A 13,011-nucleotide genomic window follows, 5' to 3' on the forward strand; every position below is an offset into this window, starting at 1 on the left:
CACTGAGGCAGACAAAGCTAAACAATTCTCCAAAGTATCTAGCATTGCAGTTCAGACAGTGGCCGAGATATCAGTCCAAACAGAACCTGTAGGAACAATAAGAACACCTTCAATCAGGGCCCGATTGGATGCTAAGGTTGAAATCATAAAGCACATTTCAGCTCCGGAAAAGACATATAAAGGAGAAAGTTTGGGATGTCAAACGGAGACAGAGTCAGATAATCAAAGTCCCCAGTATCTGTCAGCCTCATCTCCTCAGAAAGACAAAAAACGCCCAACACCACTAGAGATAGGATACTCATCCCACCTTCGTCCAGATTCTACATTGCAGGTAGTCCCTTCCCCTCCCAAATCTCCCAAAGTTCTTTATTCACCCATTTCACCAGTTTCACCAAGCAAAGTTATAGAGTCAGCGTTTGTACCCTATGAAAAACCTGTCACTGATGACATCAGCCCTCAGAAGATGCTGCATGCTGACATTGCCAAGGTTCCTCCATCAAGCCCAAAGGCAGCAAAGATGATGCAACGCTCTATGTCTGATCCTAAGCCCCTGAGTCCCACAGCAGAAGACAGTTCCAGAGCTCAGTTTCAGTACACTGAGGGTTTCATGGTAAGAAATATTTGCTTTTTTGTTGGTTTGGGTTTTTTTTTTTTAATATGCAGTGCTATCAGTACAGCATGAGGGCTGACACACTCTTGCAATACCTGTGTATATAATCATTTTGCACACCTTGCTGAAAAGTCACGAGGAATGTCTGCTGCCTAAAGCAATGTTATTTGCCTCATTACTTTCCCTGGAAATAGAGGAATCCATATTACAATCTTACTAAGATTCAGAAAAAAAGCCACAACAAATTCTTGTTCAGAATTTGTAAAGCACTTTATATTTTACGTCAGTTAAATGCCAATATAGTGATTACTACAAATCCTTTAGGAAATGAAAGACATTTTCTTTCTAATCCTACAACACCCAGCTCTTGTGGTACAGTCTGTACTGTATTTACCTTGAAATTAGTGCTTGTGCCTTCTGAGAGGCAGCTAACACCAGGTTTATGATCACCTTTAGTTAGCTGTCCTTTTTTACCCACGTGAGGTTTCTTGGCCATTTGTGATTCTGTGGATAATCTTATGTCCCAGTGTGTATGTCTTTTATCTCTCTTAGGCCAAAAGGTCTCATATCACAAATCCATTTTATCTTTGATTTGGATAAGGAGGATTATCAGGAAGTTATGCAAGTGTTGAGGGCAATTTCTTATGGGGTCAGAGAAGGCAATTTTGAAAAAGACCAATATTGCCAGGATTAATATTTTTCGTTTTTACAGTATTCCTTTTCCTTGAGTAGTAGAGATTTCTGATTTGAGAATCAGCTCATTATTTATGAATAAGAGCAAGAAGTCTTTGCTAAAAAAATACATTTATAACTTAACATGTGTGTCAGTTGCAGGGTCAGTATCTTATTTGTCAGAGCTCTGGAGGAGTTGCCATTTGAGTTCTTCAGCAATTTTTATCTTTTATGTTCAGTTACCTGTGAATACGTGAGTGATAAGTATAGGCTAGACAGAATAAAGAGGATTTGTTCTCTATATGGAGCTGTCTATACCCTCCAAGGCTCCCACTGTAAGCAGTTTCTGCAGCTTCACATATTTGTGCAGATATTAAATATTTCCCATGCTGTAACTGCTTGGAAAACAGTACTCGAAGTTTGAAAGAAAAACTGTAGTCATGCCATTGGCACTCCATATCAACATCATTCCCCAATGCAGGATTAGCACAGTAGGGAAACTGTAGTGTGAGCACTGAATTTTCATGTAGGGGGCTTGGAACAGCATCTTGAAGAATGATGCTCATGAGTTAGAAATTGCTGGGATCTACTAGGTATTGGAGAGCAGGTATAATATTGTAAAGTAACTGTCAAAGTAATGAAACTATTACTGAGGACAGATTTTTCAGTTCATATTTGATATGAATTTTATACTTTCTATGATGGATGATAAATGCCTTAAACAGGTGATTTTTTTTTTTTTTTAAGGCCTTTGCAGTAGAGTTTGAACAAAGACAGTATTCATTAATGAGACATGGAAACAAAGGGCTTGTACATTGTTTATTTTATACCCGTGTTTATTACCGTTTTGCCTTGAGCTCAAACAGTAATGAGCTACGTTGTTCTTATTAGCACATAGCCATCAAACAGTAACTAGCCCATGTCTCAAATTACTTACAGGCTAAATAAATGAGGTGGATGTTTTTATGGAACATGGGGTGCAAGCAAACAAATGCAAGGAAAGTAAAAATCTTCCACAGATATAAAGTGGGCTGCACTAGCTGTGTCGTGTGGCATATGGTGAGGAAGCTATTGTGTAAACTTGCCATGACCATCGTGGCTGCTTTCAGCTCTGATGTTAAACATTAAGTCTGTTATACCCTCTCTTTCTGTTAGAGTTTTGTCAATTAAGTGTCTGAGGTTCAGTTAGCTTAGACTAGGATCAGGTACATGAAATTTCAAGGACTAGAAGAGATATGTAACCACAATAAGAAGATATTTAGAGTGACATTTACAGAAAGTGAACTACTGACTTCATTAACCTCTGGAAATAAGGGTATGAATTGCTGTAGTAGTTGCTGTATCAGTCAGTGTCAGTTCTCAATTATTCAGTCCCTTTATGTTGTGAAGGAGGGGTGTGTCATGTAAGATCTAAATGATCTCCTGGTTTCCACGAGACTTAGAGTATTCCCTGCAGCACATCTATGTTTATACCAGCTGAGAACCTAGTTTTAAGACTAGTAATATCTTTGAAGGACAGGAAAGAGTTAACAGAGATTTTGTCTTTTGTACCTTTTGTCACATTCAAAAGTTCTTCGTGAAAGTCAGTGTACACAAATGTCACTGCTGACAAAGTGTAAAACTTGTTGACATTTTTGCAGCTGTAGAACCATGCTGCAATAGCAACGTATCTTTGTTATACTTGAGTTTAAATAGAGGATTACTTTTGGATTATATTTCTAAGTGTGAAAGTAAGATGTTTCTGAGACTTTAAAATATTTTTTGGTGGTGGGACTTTTTTTCATTCTTTGTTTTTACAGTGCCCAAAACAGTTAAAGACTTTGTTGATTTTTTTTGTGCACCCCTTTTGTGCCTCCTGACTGGAGAGGTTCTAATTTCCTAATGTTAAAGAGTGAGAGGTAGAAGGGATCAGTTATGTCATTCAAAACAATGAAGTTCAGTGAAGAAAAACTTGTGAAACAGCTCACTCTGGAAAAGAGAATTTACTAGAGCTGAACATAAAAGAATAAAATGGAGAAGAATAATTGTTCTTTCACTATCTTAAAGAAATGGAGTGTGTCTATTAATACTTATAGCATGGATGAATGTCCCATCACTTTTTTAATAGTACTTGTTTCAGGGTTATGTCTTTATCTGCATTCATAAACATTGCAGGTGAAAAAGGTCTTCATATGTTCCTGTATATATTTCAGAGGCTTCTTTTTATGACAGTTTAACAAAAGAGTTGATCTTTATGCTATCAGGGGGCCTAAAAGGGTAAGAATAAAATTGGTGTATTTTTAAGGATTACAGTGAAATGATGCCATGTCCTTCAGGCAGTGCACTTTCATCATTCATGTGCTACTTCTATTGAAAAATATATTTCTTACAGTATTTCAGGAAAAAATTATGGAAACTATGACTAACATTACTATCTCTGTTTTAGAACAGCTGCTTGAAATATTTTATTTTTTCATGCCCTTGTATAGGAAGTTATTACAATGTTTTATCTAATCTAGTATAAGTGAAAGTGAAAAATAACATGGCAGCTAATCGCATAACAAATAACAATAAGTATCAATAACAACAAGTAACAATAAGTACTATATAACAATGTATATAGTTATATATAGCTATAGATGTAACATAATAACAGTAAGTAACAATAAGTACAAGATAATATTGCTTTCAGTGTTATCGTGTTTAATTTTCAGAAGTTATATGTTTCTATTACATTGTCATTTATTGTCAATCATAGTCATTGCTTCTATATGAACACTGGAATGAATATAAATAGTGGCTTCCTATAAATGCAAAGGAAAAGTATTGTTTTCTGTTATGATTCCTTTGGTAGTTCTTATCTGCTGTAAATTTCTGTGATATATATTGGTAATCAAGTGTAGCTGTGTGAAGGAAAAATCGTAAGCTATAGGTTGTCAGCACCAAAAAAGCCACCTATCTGGAACTGATGCTTTGAAAGATACCTAATTTTCCTGGGTTTTGAGCTTTGTACCACTTGAGCTCCCAGTGGCAACGAGGTCCCCAGCACTGGCTTTGCTAGACTGTCTTGCAGTCAAGCATGGTAGGATTCCACAGAGTGCAAAGTCATTGCAGTGGTTTCCATGAGGGCACCAGGAAGCGCTGCTAGAGTTTGGAAGTGGAGATTGAAATTTGTCCATTCAGCAGCAATAAAAAAATTGAGTACATGTCTAGTTGAATAAAGAAACAGCTTTACATCAGTGCATCACAGAATCAAACCCCATGCCAGTCACGGTCTACTTTGGCACTTGTACAGATTGCATATGTGTAGTAGTCAAAGATGGAAGTTGTCTTCTTTTTGCCTTTGGATGCAGAATGCCTGCTCAACTAAACAAGCAAATTGCAAAAGATCTTGGACGTGAACTGTCACATACATATAACATCTACAGCTAAGCAGTGCATAAAGGCTCTGCAGAAGTGTTTACATTAGTGAAACGAATGCAAAGACACATCTGTCAACAGCCTGTCAGCTTCAGGGTAGAAATTGTACATTGAAGCTTCAACACATTGAACAAATTCTATCAATCTGTTTTATTAAGAGAATTAACGGAGACTTTTCTCATCTGTTTCATCTAAGTTGCTGCAATTGTAAGGCAAATATAATCAAAACCTGTATGGTATAGTAAACAGATAATGAGTTCAAGTAAAATGCCAAAAGATTGTTTGTTTGTTTATTTAGGTAAGAGTTGCAGGACTTCATCTGTTGCTATAGTAAGAGCAGAAGTGATTTTATACTGATTTTAAAAGTGTAAAGTTCCTTAAATGACATAACTTTAAAGGTAATGGAAACAAAGTGCATTAATCTGTGTTTTACCTTCTATGGTATTCCAAAGTTTTCAGTTTTAAAGGTGAAGGTTAGGACTTCAGTGATTTGATCTGTCCTTTGCTGTGTCAGATGTGCTGTAGATCTGGACTATAAAAGGGGAAACAAGGTGGTTGCTTCCAGTAGAATTAAAACCTTTCATGTATCATATCCATGACATTTTGCTTGTTTATTCAGGATTAAGCTGATAACCAGACTTGCACGACCGTGAGGAATGTTCTGCTTGAGTAATGAGTAGAGATAAAGAGCAGGGATAATCACCTGGTTTTTGGTTATTTCTGTCTCTACCTTCCTTTGAAGCAGGGACTAGGTTCTTAGTGTCATGCCAGAATTTCAGATAACAGATTTCTGCTGTTGTTGAAGCACAGGACATTCAGGTTTCCCTTGGTTTCTCATTATCTGGTCCTAAATCCAGCTAAAAGGGGTTAGTACTGTGCTACAACTCTTACTGTAAAATATTCAGAAGTGTTTTGTGGTCTGAGAAACAGGTCATCTAATGTTTGTAACTGCAAAAGGCTAAATTCACTTTAATTTCCCATTTTAGTCCCATGAACTGGTCCAGAAAAAAAGGAAGAACATTTTGTTTTCTGTAGAAATTATATTTCAATGTATAGGAGCCATTACCTCTTGCAGAAACAGCTGCTATTTGGGTTTAAGTACATATGGGTGTTGGGTGAGGAACCATCTTTGGTAATAGGATGTTAGAGTAACCTAGATTTAAAATGCAAGGATTTTTTTTTCCATTTGCTTCTAAGTGGTGTCTGTGGGCTGTAGTTTAATGAAACTCTTCTTCAGGCACTGGTGACAACTGGTTCTTCATTTTGGCCATGCATACACCAGTCTTAAAGAACAGCCTGGGAGCAGCCTGATCTGCATGTTCCATATGATTGGCATGCAGTTTGTGAGCTGCATACCTGGGTCTGCCTGACCTGAGCACACTTAGCAACAGGCTCAGTCGCCAGGTCTGATGAGGCTCACAGGTTCCTGCATCCCTGAAGAGTCCCCAGCCATATGAGGCTGGTTCACTGCTTATAGGCAGGAGGACTTATTTTGAGATTGAATTCAAACCAGCAATCCAGAGAAGGTGCTGATGCACCCACTGAGTTCCTTCATGCTCAAATATCAAGCCACACTCTTCTTTGTGTGTTTCAAACAAGTTATCTGGAAACTGAGTTGCTAACAGGATATCACTCGTATCTAGAAACAATTCTAGACAGTCATCCCTGTGTAAATAATGAAATAGGATTTACTTATCTTCTCCTGTAACTATGTGGATTTAGCTAGATTTAAGGTTACTTTTTCCACTAATGGTCTGAATTATTTACAATTTGGATTCCTGTTAACAATTCAAGCTACTGCTTTCTGTGCTGTATTTGAAATTGTCTGGAATAACATTTATGTGACTCAAATGAGGCATCTTTTTTCAATCTGTCAGATCTTCAAAACAGAAAGATTATGCCACATTTGGTCAACATGTCATATAAACATTATTTTCTAAAACACATTTCACTGGGTCAGTCTGTCTTGTCTGATACTTTTAAATTAACTGATCTCACACCTTCTCTATTCTACCAAGGGATATTCATACATAATAGAAGACTATTATGGCATTCAGTCTTTTGCTTTCAAAAGAACCTTCACAGTCTTTTATAAAGGATGAGATTTATGACAGAGTTGACAAAAAAACCCCTGAGTTTTCTGTCACTTGGGCCTTTTCTCACCTGCTGCCAGCTTATCCATCTTCCTCTTAAGCCAGCTCTCATATACACATTAAAAAAAAAAAAAAAAGCTTCTGACCACAAATCCCATCATTCACTCTTTTATCTTCCATAAAAGACAAAGAATGAAGGTACATAGTATCTTTCCACTCATTTCCAGCTGACTTGTTTATCTTGGTTATCCATTTTAGGAATATATTGCGTTTCGGGTGTGGAGAGAGGCCAATATCATGTTCACTGCTTTAAAGTAATAAATACAACGTATAAATGTATACAGCAGAACCAAGCAGGCATGGAAGAATGACAGAGGGACACATACCAACCAGAAAGTTTTTGCCTACTTCATCTCTGTTTTGACAGACTTTCATCTCTTATTAAGCTATGGATTACTATAATTTGTCTGAATAGTAAGAAGGTACAATTTCTACTAGTGTAATTACCCAGCTGAACTCAAAAGATAATTTCTTTCACATGCTACACTGATAAGTTTGACTTCCTGCATTTTATTCCATCCACTGTTTTATGAGCATCTATGACTGACACACAGAAGAATCATATTGTACTGAGTAAATGAATGTATATTCTCCAAAAGGAGAAGACGAGTATTTATAAAACCTTTATAGAAATTGATACAGAACCTGAAGTTTCTCTTTTTGTATTCCTCCTCTACCCCTGTATGAGGGGTACTTCCCTACAGAGGAAGCCTGCTTTTGGCTCTCCAGAACTTCTTGCATTTTGTACAGAATGAATTCAGGCCTCAGTTCAGTTTCTGTTCACATTCTCTATCTGTGCATCTCTCCTCTAATCTTTCTAAACTCCACTTCTGTTTCCCAGCCAGTCTCTATCTGACACCTCTCATCCAGGCTAAGTGGCTCCTATCAAAATACAGCTTTTATTATCTCACCTTACTCACTTTCCAAGCTGTTCCCTAATGTGAAATCCATCTCAAGCATCGAGTATGCTGGTGCTCTTACACTGCCTCCCAAGCCTTTTCCCTGGAGTAGGATCTTAAGTGCCAAACAGGATAAATGGCCTAGCCATTCACTAAAAGTAAAGGCTATGTTTGACATTAATAACTACTATGGAGGAAGGCCTGAAGGAGGATTAAATGCTGGAGATTTCCTCAGTGTGTATGAGATGAGAAATGTAATAGTCTTGATTTCTCTGAATCTGGATAACAGCTTGATATAGGCAGTCAGCAGTTGCCAAAGGTGAAAAGATAGTCCAGAAGGGGAATGGATGGGGTGAATCCGAATGGCAGTTACCCACCAAAATTTAAGCCTAACACAGGGAAGATTCATTTGAGACTAAGTTTTCATTTTTAACTGCTGTGTAGCATTAACAAAACACAGTGACCTAAGCCTCAGGAAATCATAAGGTAGCTTGGAAGTAATATTTACTTCATAAGCTCGTGGAGCACATTTTCTCTAACAACTTCCATAGCTGTGGTTTTGCTGTATGTGTATGATGTAAGCGGGTAAAAGTGAAGTAAAGTTACGCTTCTTATTTCAGTTAAAGTTGGAACCAATGACTGTCTTTTTCAGAAATTTTACTGTGTTAATCACTTACATGATATTGATACTCCTTTTATGATTCCTAAGTTACAATGCACAGCAGAAATATCATGGCCTTCTAGAAAGTATGGAAAGGAACTGATGAGTTTGTCCTTTGCTCATCTGATCAGTGATGTAGTAGTATAGAGAGTTTTATAGTAATGCCTCTAGAAATTTCTTTAGGCAGTAAAAGTCATACTTTTGACAGCAATAGTGTAGGCTGCTCTGAGTCCTTATGTTCTCACAGCCTGTTTGAACATTGCTTCTCTGAGAGAACCATAACCCAGGCAGAGGAACCCATTTTTATCTCTTTTCACTATTTCTTCATCATTTGGCTCAAGAGCTCACCAAAGAGAAGAAAAAAGTTTTGACAATGTTATAAAATCACATTTATGCTTTCTATATATGTGTGTATATATATATATATATATAAAATATATGTTGAAAAGCAAATGGCTTTTCTGGAGGGTATTTTGCAAACATGGCTAACAGTATTTTTCACCTTAGTGACACTACAGTTATGGAACATTTTTGCTTACATTGAAGCCTTTATTTAATAAAAATAAATACTGCAATCCCTACTCTTTCACACCTTCCACAGTATCTTGGCAGTAAATTCATCAGAATGTTGATGCCTGTATTATGTTTTGCCAACATTAACTAGCTAAACTCCTCAGCCATTACAGTGACTGAGAAAAGGATCACCAACAAAAAAACTGTGAAGCTTATGTAGAGGTTGTGTAGTCCCACCTCCACCTCAAAGCTGGGCTAATGTCTATGTTAGATCTGATGATTAGGGGGCTTGTCCAGTTGACTTTTGAAAATCTCCAAGAATGAAGGTTTTAGTATATCTCTGGGTATCCTGTTCTTGGACCTCAGTGCACTCATGGTGAGGAATACTTCATTTCTTGTGCAACTTGTGCCTTTTTTCCATCACTCTGCACCTCACAGGAGAGTCTGTCTTTTCCATAGCACCCCATTTGACTGCTGAAGACATCAGTTAGCTCATAGCATTTAGCAATTAGATAATAAAGCTCAAATCCCTTAGTCTCTCTTCAGAGAATCATGTAATCATAGAATCATTTAGGTTGGAAAAGACCTTTAAGGTTGTTGAGTCCAACCATTAGCCCAGCACTGCCAGGTCACTGCTAACCCCAAGCATCACATCTGCACATCTTTTAAATACCTCCAGGGACAGTGACTCAACCACTTTCCTGGACAGCCTGTTCCAATGCTTAACAACCCTTTTGGTGAAGAAATTTTTTGTAATGTCCAATGTAGGCCTCCCCTGGAACAACTTGAGGCCATTGCCTCTTGTCCTATCTGTCAATTGAGAGAAAAGACCAATGCTGTCTTGCTACAGCCTCTTTTCAGGGAGCTATAGAGAGTGAGCAAATCTCCAGTTGGCCTCCTTTCCTCCAGGCTAAACAACCCTAACTCCCTCAGCCAATCCTCACAGGACTTTTTCTCTAGACACTTCACCATCTTTGTTGCCTTTCTTTGGACACACTCCAGCGCCTCAATGTCCTTCTTACAGTGAGGGGCCCAAAACTGAATGCAGTACTTGAGGTGTGGCCTCGCCAGTGCTGAATATAGGGGGATGATCACTTCCCTAATCCTCCTGGCCACACTATTCCTGATACAAGCCAGGATCGTGTTGGCTGCCTTGGCCAGCTGGGCACACTGCTGGCTCATATTTGTCCAGCTGTCCATCAGTACCTCCAGGTCTTTTCCGCTGGGCAGTTTTCGCTCTTCCCCAGGCCTGTAGCATTGCCTGGGGTTGTTGTGACCCAAGTGCAGGACCTGGCACTTGACCTTGTTGAACCTTTCCTGTTGGCTTCAGCCCATTGATCCAGCCTGTCCAGATCCCACTAGAGCGCCTTTCTACCCTTAAGCAGATCAACACATCTGCCTAACTTGATGTCATCCACAAACTTACTGAGGGTGCCCTCGATCCCCTCATCCAGATCATTGATAAAGATATTAAACACAACTGGCCCCCATCCTGAGCCCTGCAGAACACCACTTGTGACCAGCCACAAACTGGATTTAACTCCATTCACCGCTACTCTTTGGGCCCAGCCATCCACCAGTTTTTTTACCCAATGAAAAGTACACTCTTCCAAGCTATAAGCAGCCAGTTTCTCCAGGAGAATGCTGTGAGAAATGGTGTCAAAGGTTTCACTAAAGTCTAGGTTAACAAAATCCCTAGCCTTTCCCTCCTGCACTAGGTGGATCACCTTGTCATAGGAGATCAGATTAGTAAAGCAGGATGTGCTTTTCATAAACCTGTGCTGACTGGGCCTGATGACCTGATAGTCCTGCTGTGTGATGGCACTAAGCTGATCTGCTCTATAACCTTCTCCAGGTCAGATTGCCAGGCCTGTAGTTCCTTAGCTTCTCCCTCTGGCCCTTCTTGTAGATGGGAGTGACATTTGCTAACTTCCATTCAACTAGGACTTCCCTGATCAGCCAAGACTGCTGCTAAATGATTGAAAGTGGCTTTGTGGACAATTCTTTCAGCTCCCTCGGTACCCTTTACTGTGTCCCATCCGGCCCCATAGACTTGTGTGTCTTGAAATGCTGTAGGAGGTCACTGTTTCCCCCCTGGATTACAAGGGCTTTATTCTTCTCCCCATCCCTGCCATCCAGTTCAGGGTGCTGTGTACCTGCAGAACAACCAGTCTTGCTATTAAAACCTAAGGCAAAGAAGCCCTTAGTACCTCAGCCTTTTCCCCATCGCAGAACAGTCAAGCCCTGACCGTGTTACTGGGCCTGCATTGGACTCTCTAGCCAATAGTCTTAATGCTTTCAACATATATAAAACAGGTTGGGAAGATTATAGGAACCTCTCCTAAATCCTGCTCTTCCAGTTTAGTGGTGTTGCTCTCATAGCTCAAGTGCAGTGACACTCAAACCGCTGTACTGCTTCCCTTGGAAACAAATTATGTTGCCTTCCTATGCAGCTCTATAAAGAAATACACAGTAAAGTTCAGAAAACACTATCCTATGCCCCCCATCTCAAATCCAGTAATTAGGTTAATTTGAGAAATTGCTGAATTATTTTTTTTCCACTAAAACCTCCTCATTTTTTGTCTATTTTTTTTTTTTTGATACACTAAAGTTTTGAGAAATTATCCTCCCATAATAGAAAGTAGTGTCTGCTTATAGGCATGTAATGCATAACTGATATGTAATTTCTGAGATACTAGCACCTTATAGAGATGCTAGTACCGTTATGGAGAGAAAATCTACTATAAATGTATTCTGGATTCTTAACTGATAGATTAGGAAATGCCTCTTTCATCTCCATGTTATGCCAAACCAGGCTTGAAAATTAAGATCCCTCAGATCCAGTGACAGTATTCTGTAAAACATGTCTATGAGGGATTTTCTTTAAGAACATGACATAAATTTATTTCCATGTTTCATACAAAATAATAAGCTACAACTGAAGCATAAGTGGTGGACCACTGCCAAAACACTTCTAAGTTACAGCATCATCCCAAATTCAAGTTGGCACTCATTAATGCCTTAATATTTTGGGTTTTCTTTGAATGTGATTTTTAGAATAAATGTTAGAATCTTTTCCTCTATTTTGGAACAATTAATTTTGTAAAAAAATAATTTTAAGCAAATGTCTGTATTAAAGTAGCTCTAGAATTACATGCAGAACAGTGACTCTGAAACTAGAATTATTTAGACTCCCATTTCTACTTTGTTTTACAAATTCTTCAAAGATTCTTGAGGTGTATGACCCTTAGCCTTGAAGAAATACTTATGTTTTCCATTATTACTCATTATTGAATACTTATAGTATGTTTAAGCAAATAATTTCATATGTAGATGAAGATTTGTCTTCCAAATTCTGTTGAAATAGGAAAGTTTGTTTGCAGTCACAAATACGATATCTGAGCAATAAATTGTTAAGGTATAACTGAAGAAAAAAACTCTTCAGAGTCTTCTTTTAAGTCTTACAAACAGCTCAAGGTTTGCCTTGTGGAGGGGACCCTTGTGCAAATGGCTTCCTCCTGACTTGGTCCTGAGTTCTAATTGTTCTAAAACTTGAAAAAAACCCATTGTTTTTCTTATGTTACTTTGAACTAAGATATATTGAATATGGATTCAATTTTCCAATTCTTGCAACTTCTTGCATATCTTGTCAACTTGCATTTCTTGAAATTATTATATTACAGCATTGTGGTTATATTTCATGAACATATAATTTGTGAAGTGTTATAAGAAGGAATCAATACTGTGGCAAAAAAACCAGTGTAGATTAAAAATATTTACTATGGTCAAAGTCATTTCATGTTTTCCAGAAAGAGAGCAGAGCAGATAAAGAAAAATGTTCCGTCATTAGTTCAGCACTTAGCGTTTCTGTGTAAACTGATGTTCAAACAACACTTGAAGGAGTTGCACACTAATACACAGAGCTCATAGATAATGCATGCTGAGGTAAATCCCATCAATGATTCGTCAGCCAAGATTACCTATGTCAACATTCAGCCAGCCTGCCTCCTGACTGCTGTTTGTACAGCAATATGCTAGAATGATAGTAGTGCCTTCAGATGCCAGAAGAGAGATCTGAGAATTAAAACAATTCATTTTTCCTGC

At 38.2% G+C, this 13,011-nt stretch overlaps 1 protein-coding gene across 1 annotated transcript in view; it reads left to right on the top strand.

Annotated features, from left to right (window-relative positions):
* Positions 1 to 13,011, top strand: part of LOC103775881 (protein piccolo-like) — a gene marked incomplete at both ends in the record, with an annotated part of 145,877 nt that overhangs the window by 14,440 nt on the left and 118,426 nt on the right. Inside the window, 1 exon segment of the mRNA XM_008943354.1 lies at positions 1 to 610. This exon segment is cut by the window's left edge and continues 29 nt beyond it. Coding sequence (XP_008941602.1) covers positions 1 to 610 — 610 coding nt within the window.

This window comes from Merops nubicus, unplaced genomic scaffold, assembly GCF_000691845.1.
Source record: "Merops nubicus isolate BGI_N331 unplaced genomic scaffold, ASM69184v1 scaffold5377, whole genome shotgun sequence".
In the NCBI taxonomy this organism is placed as follows: domain Eukaryota; kingdom Metazoa; phylum Chordata; class Aves; order Coraciiformes; family Meropidae; genus Merops; species Merops nubicus.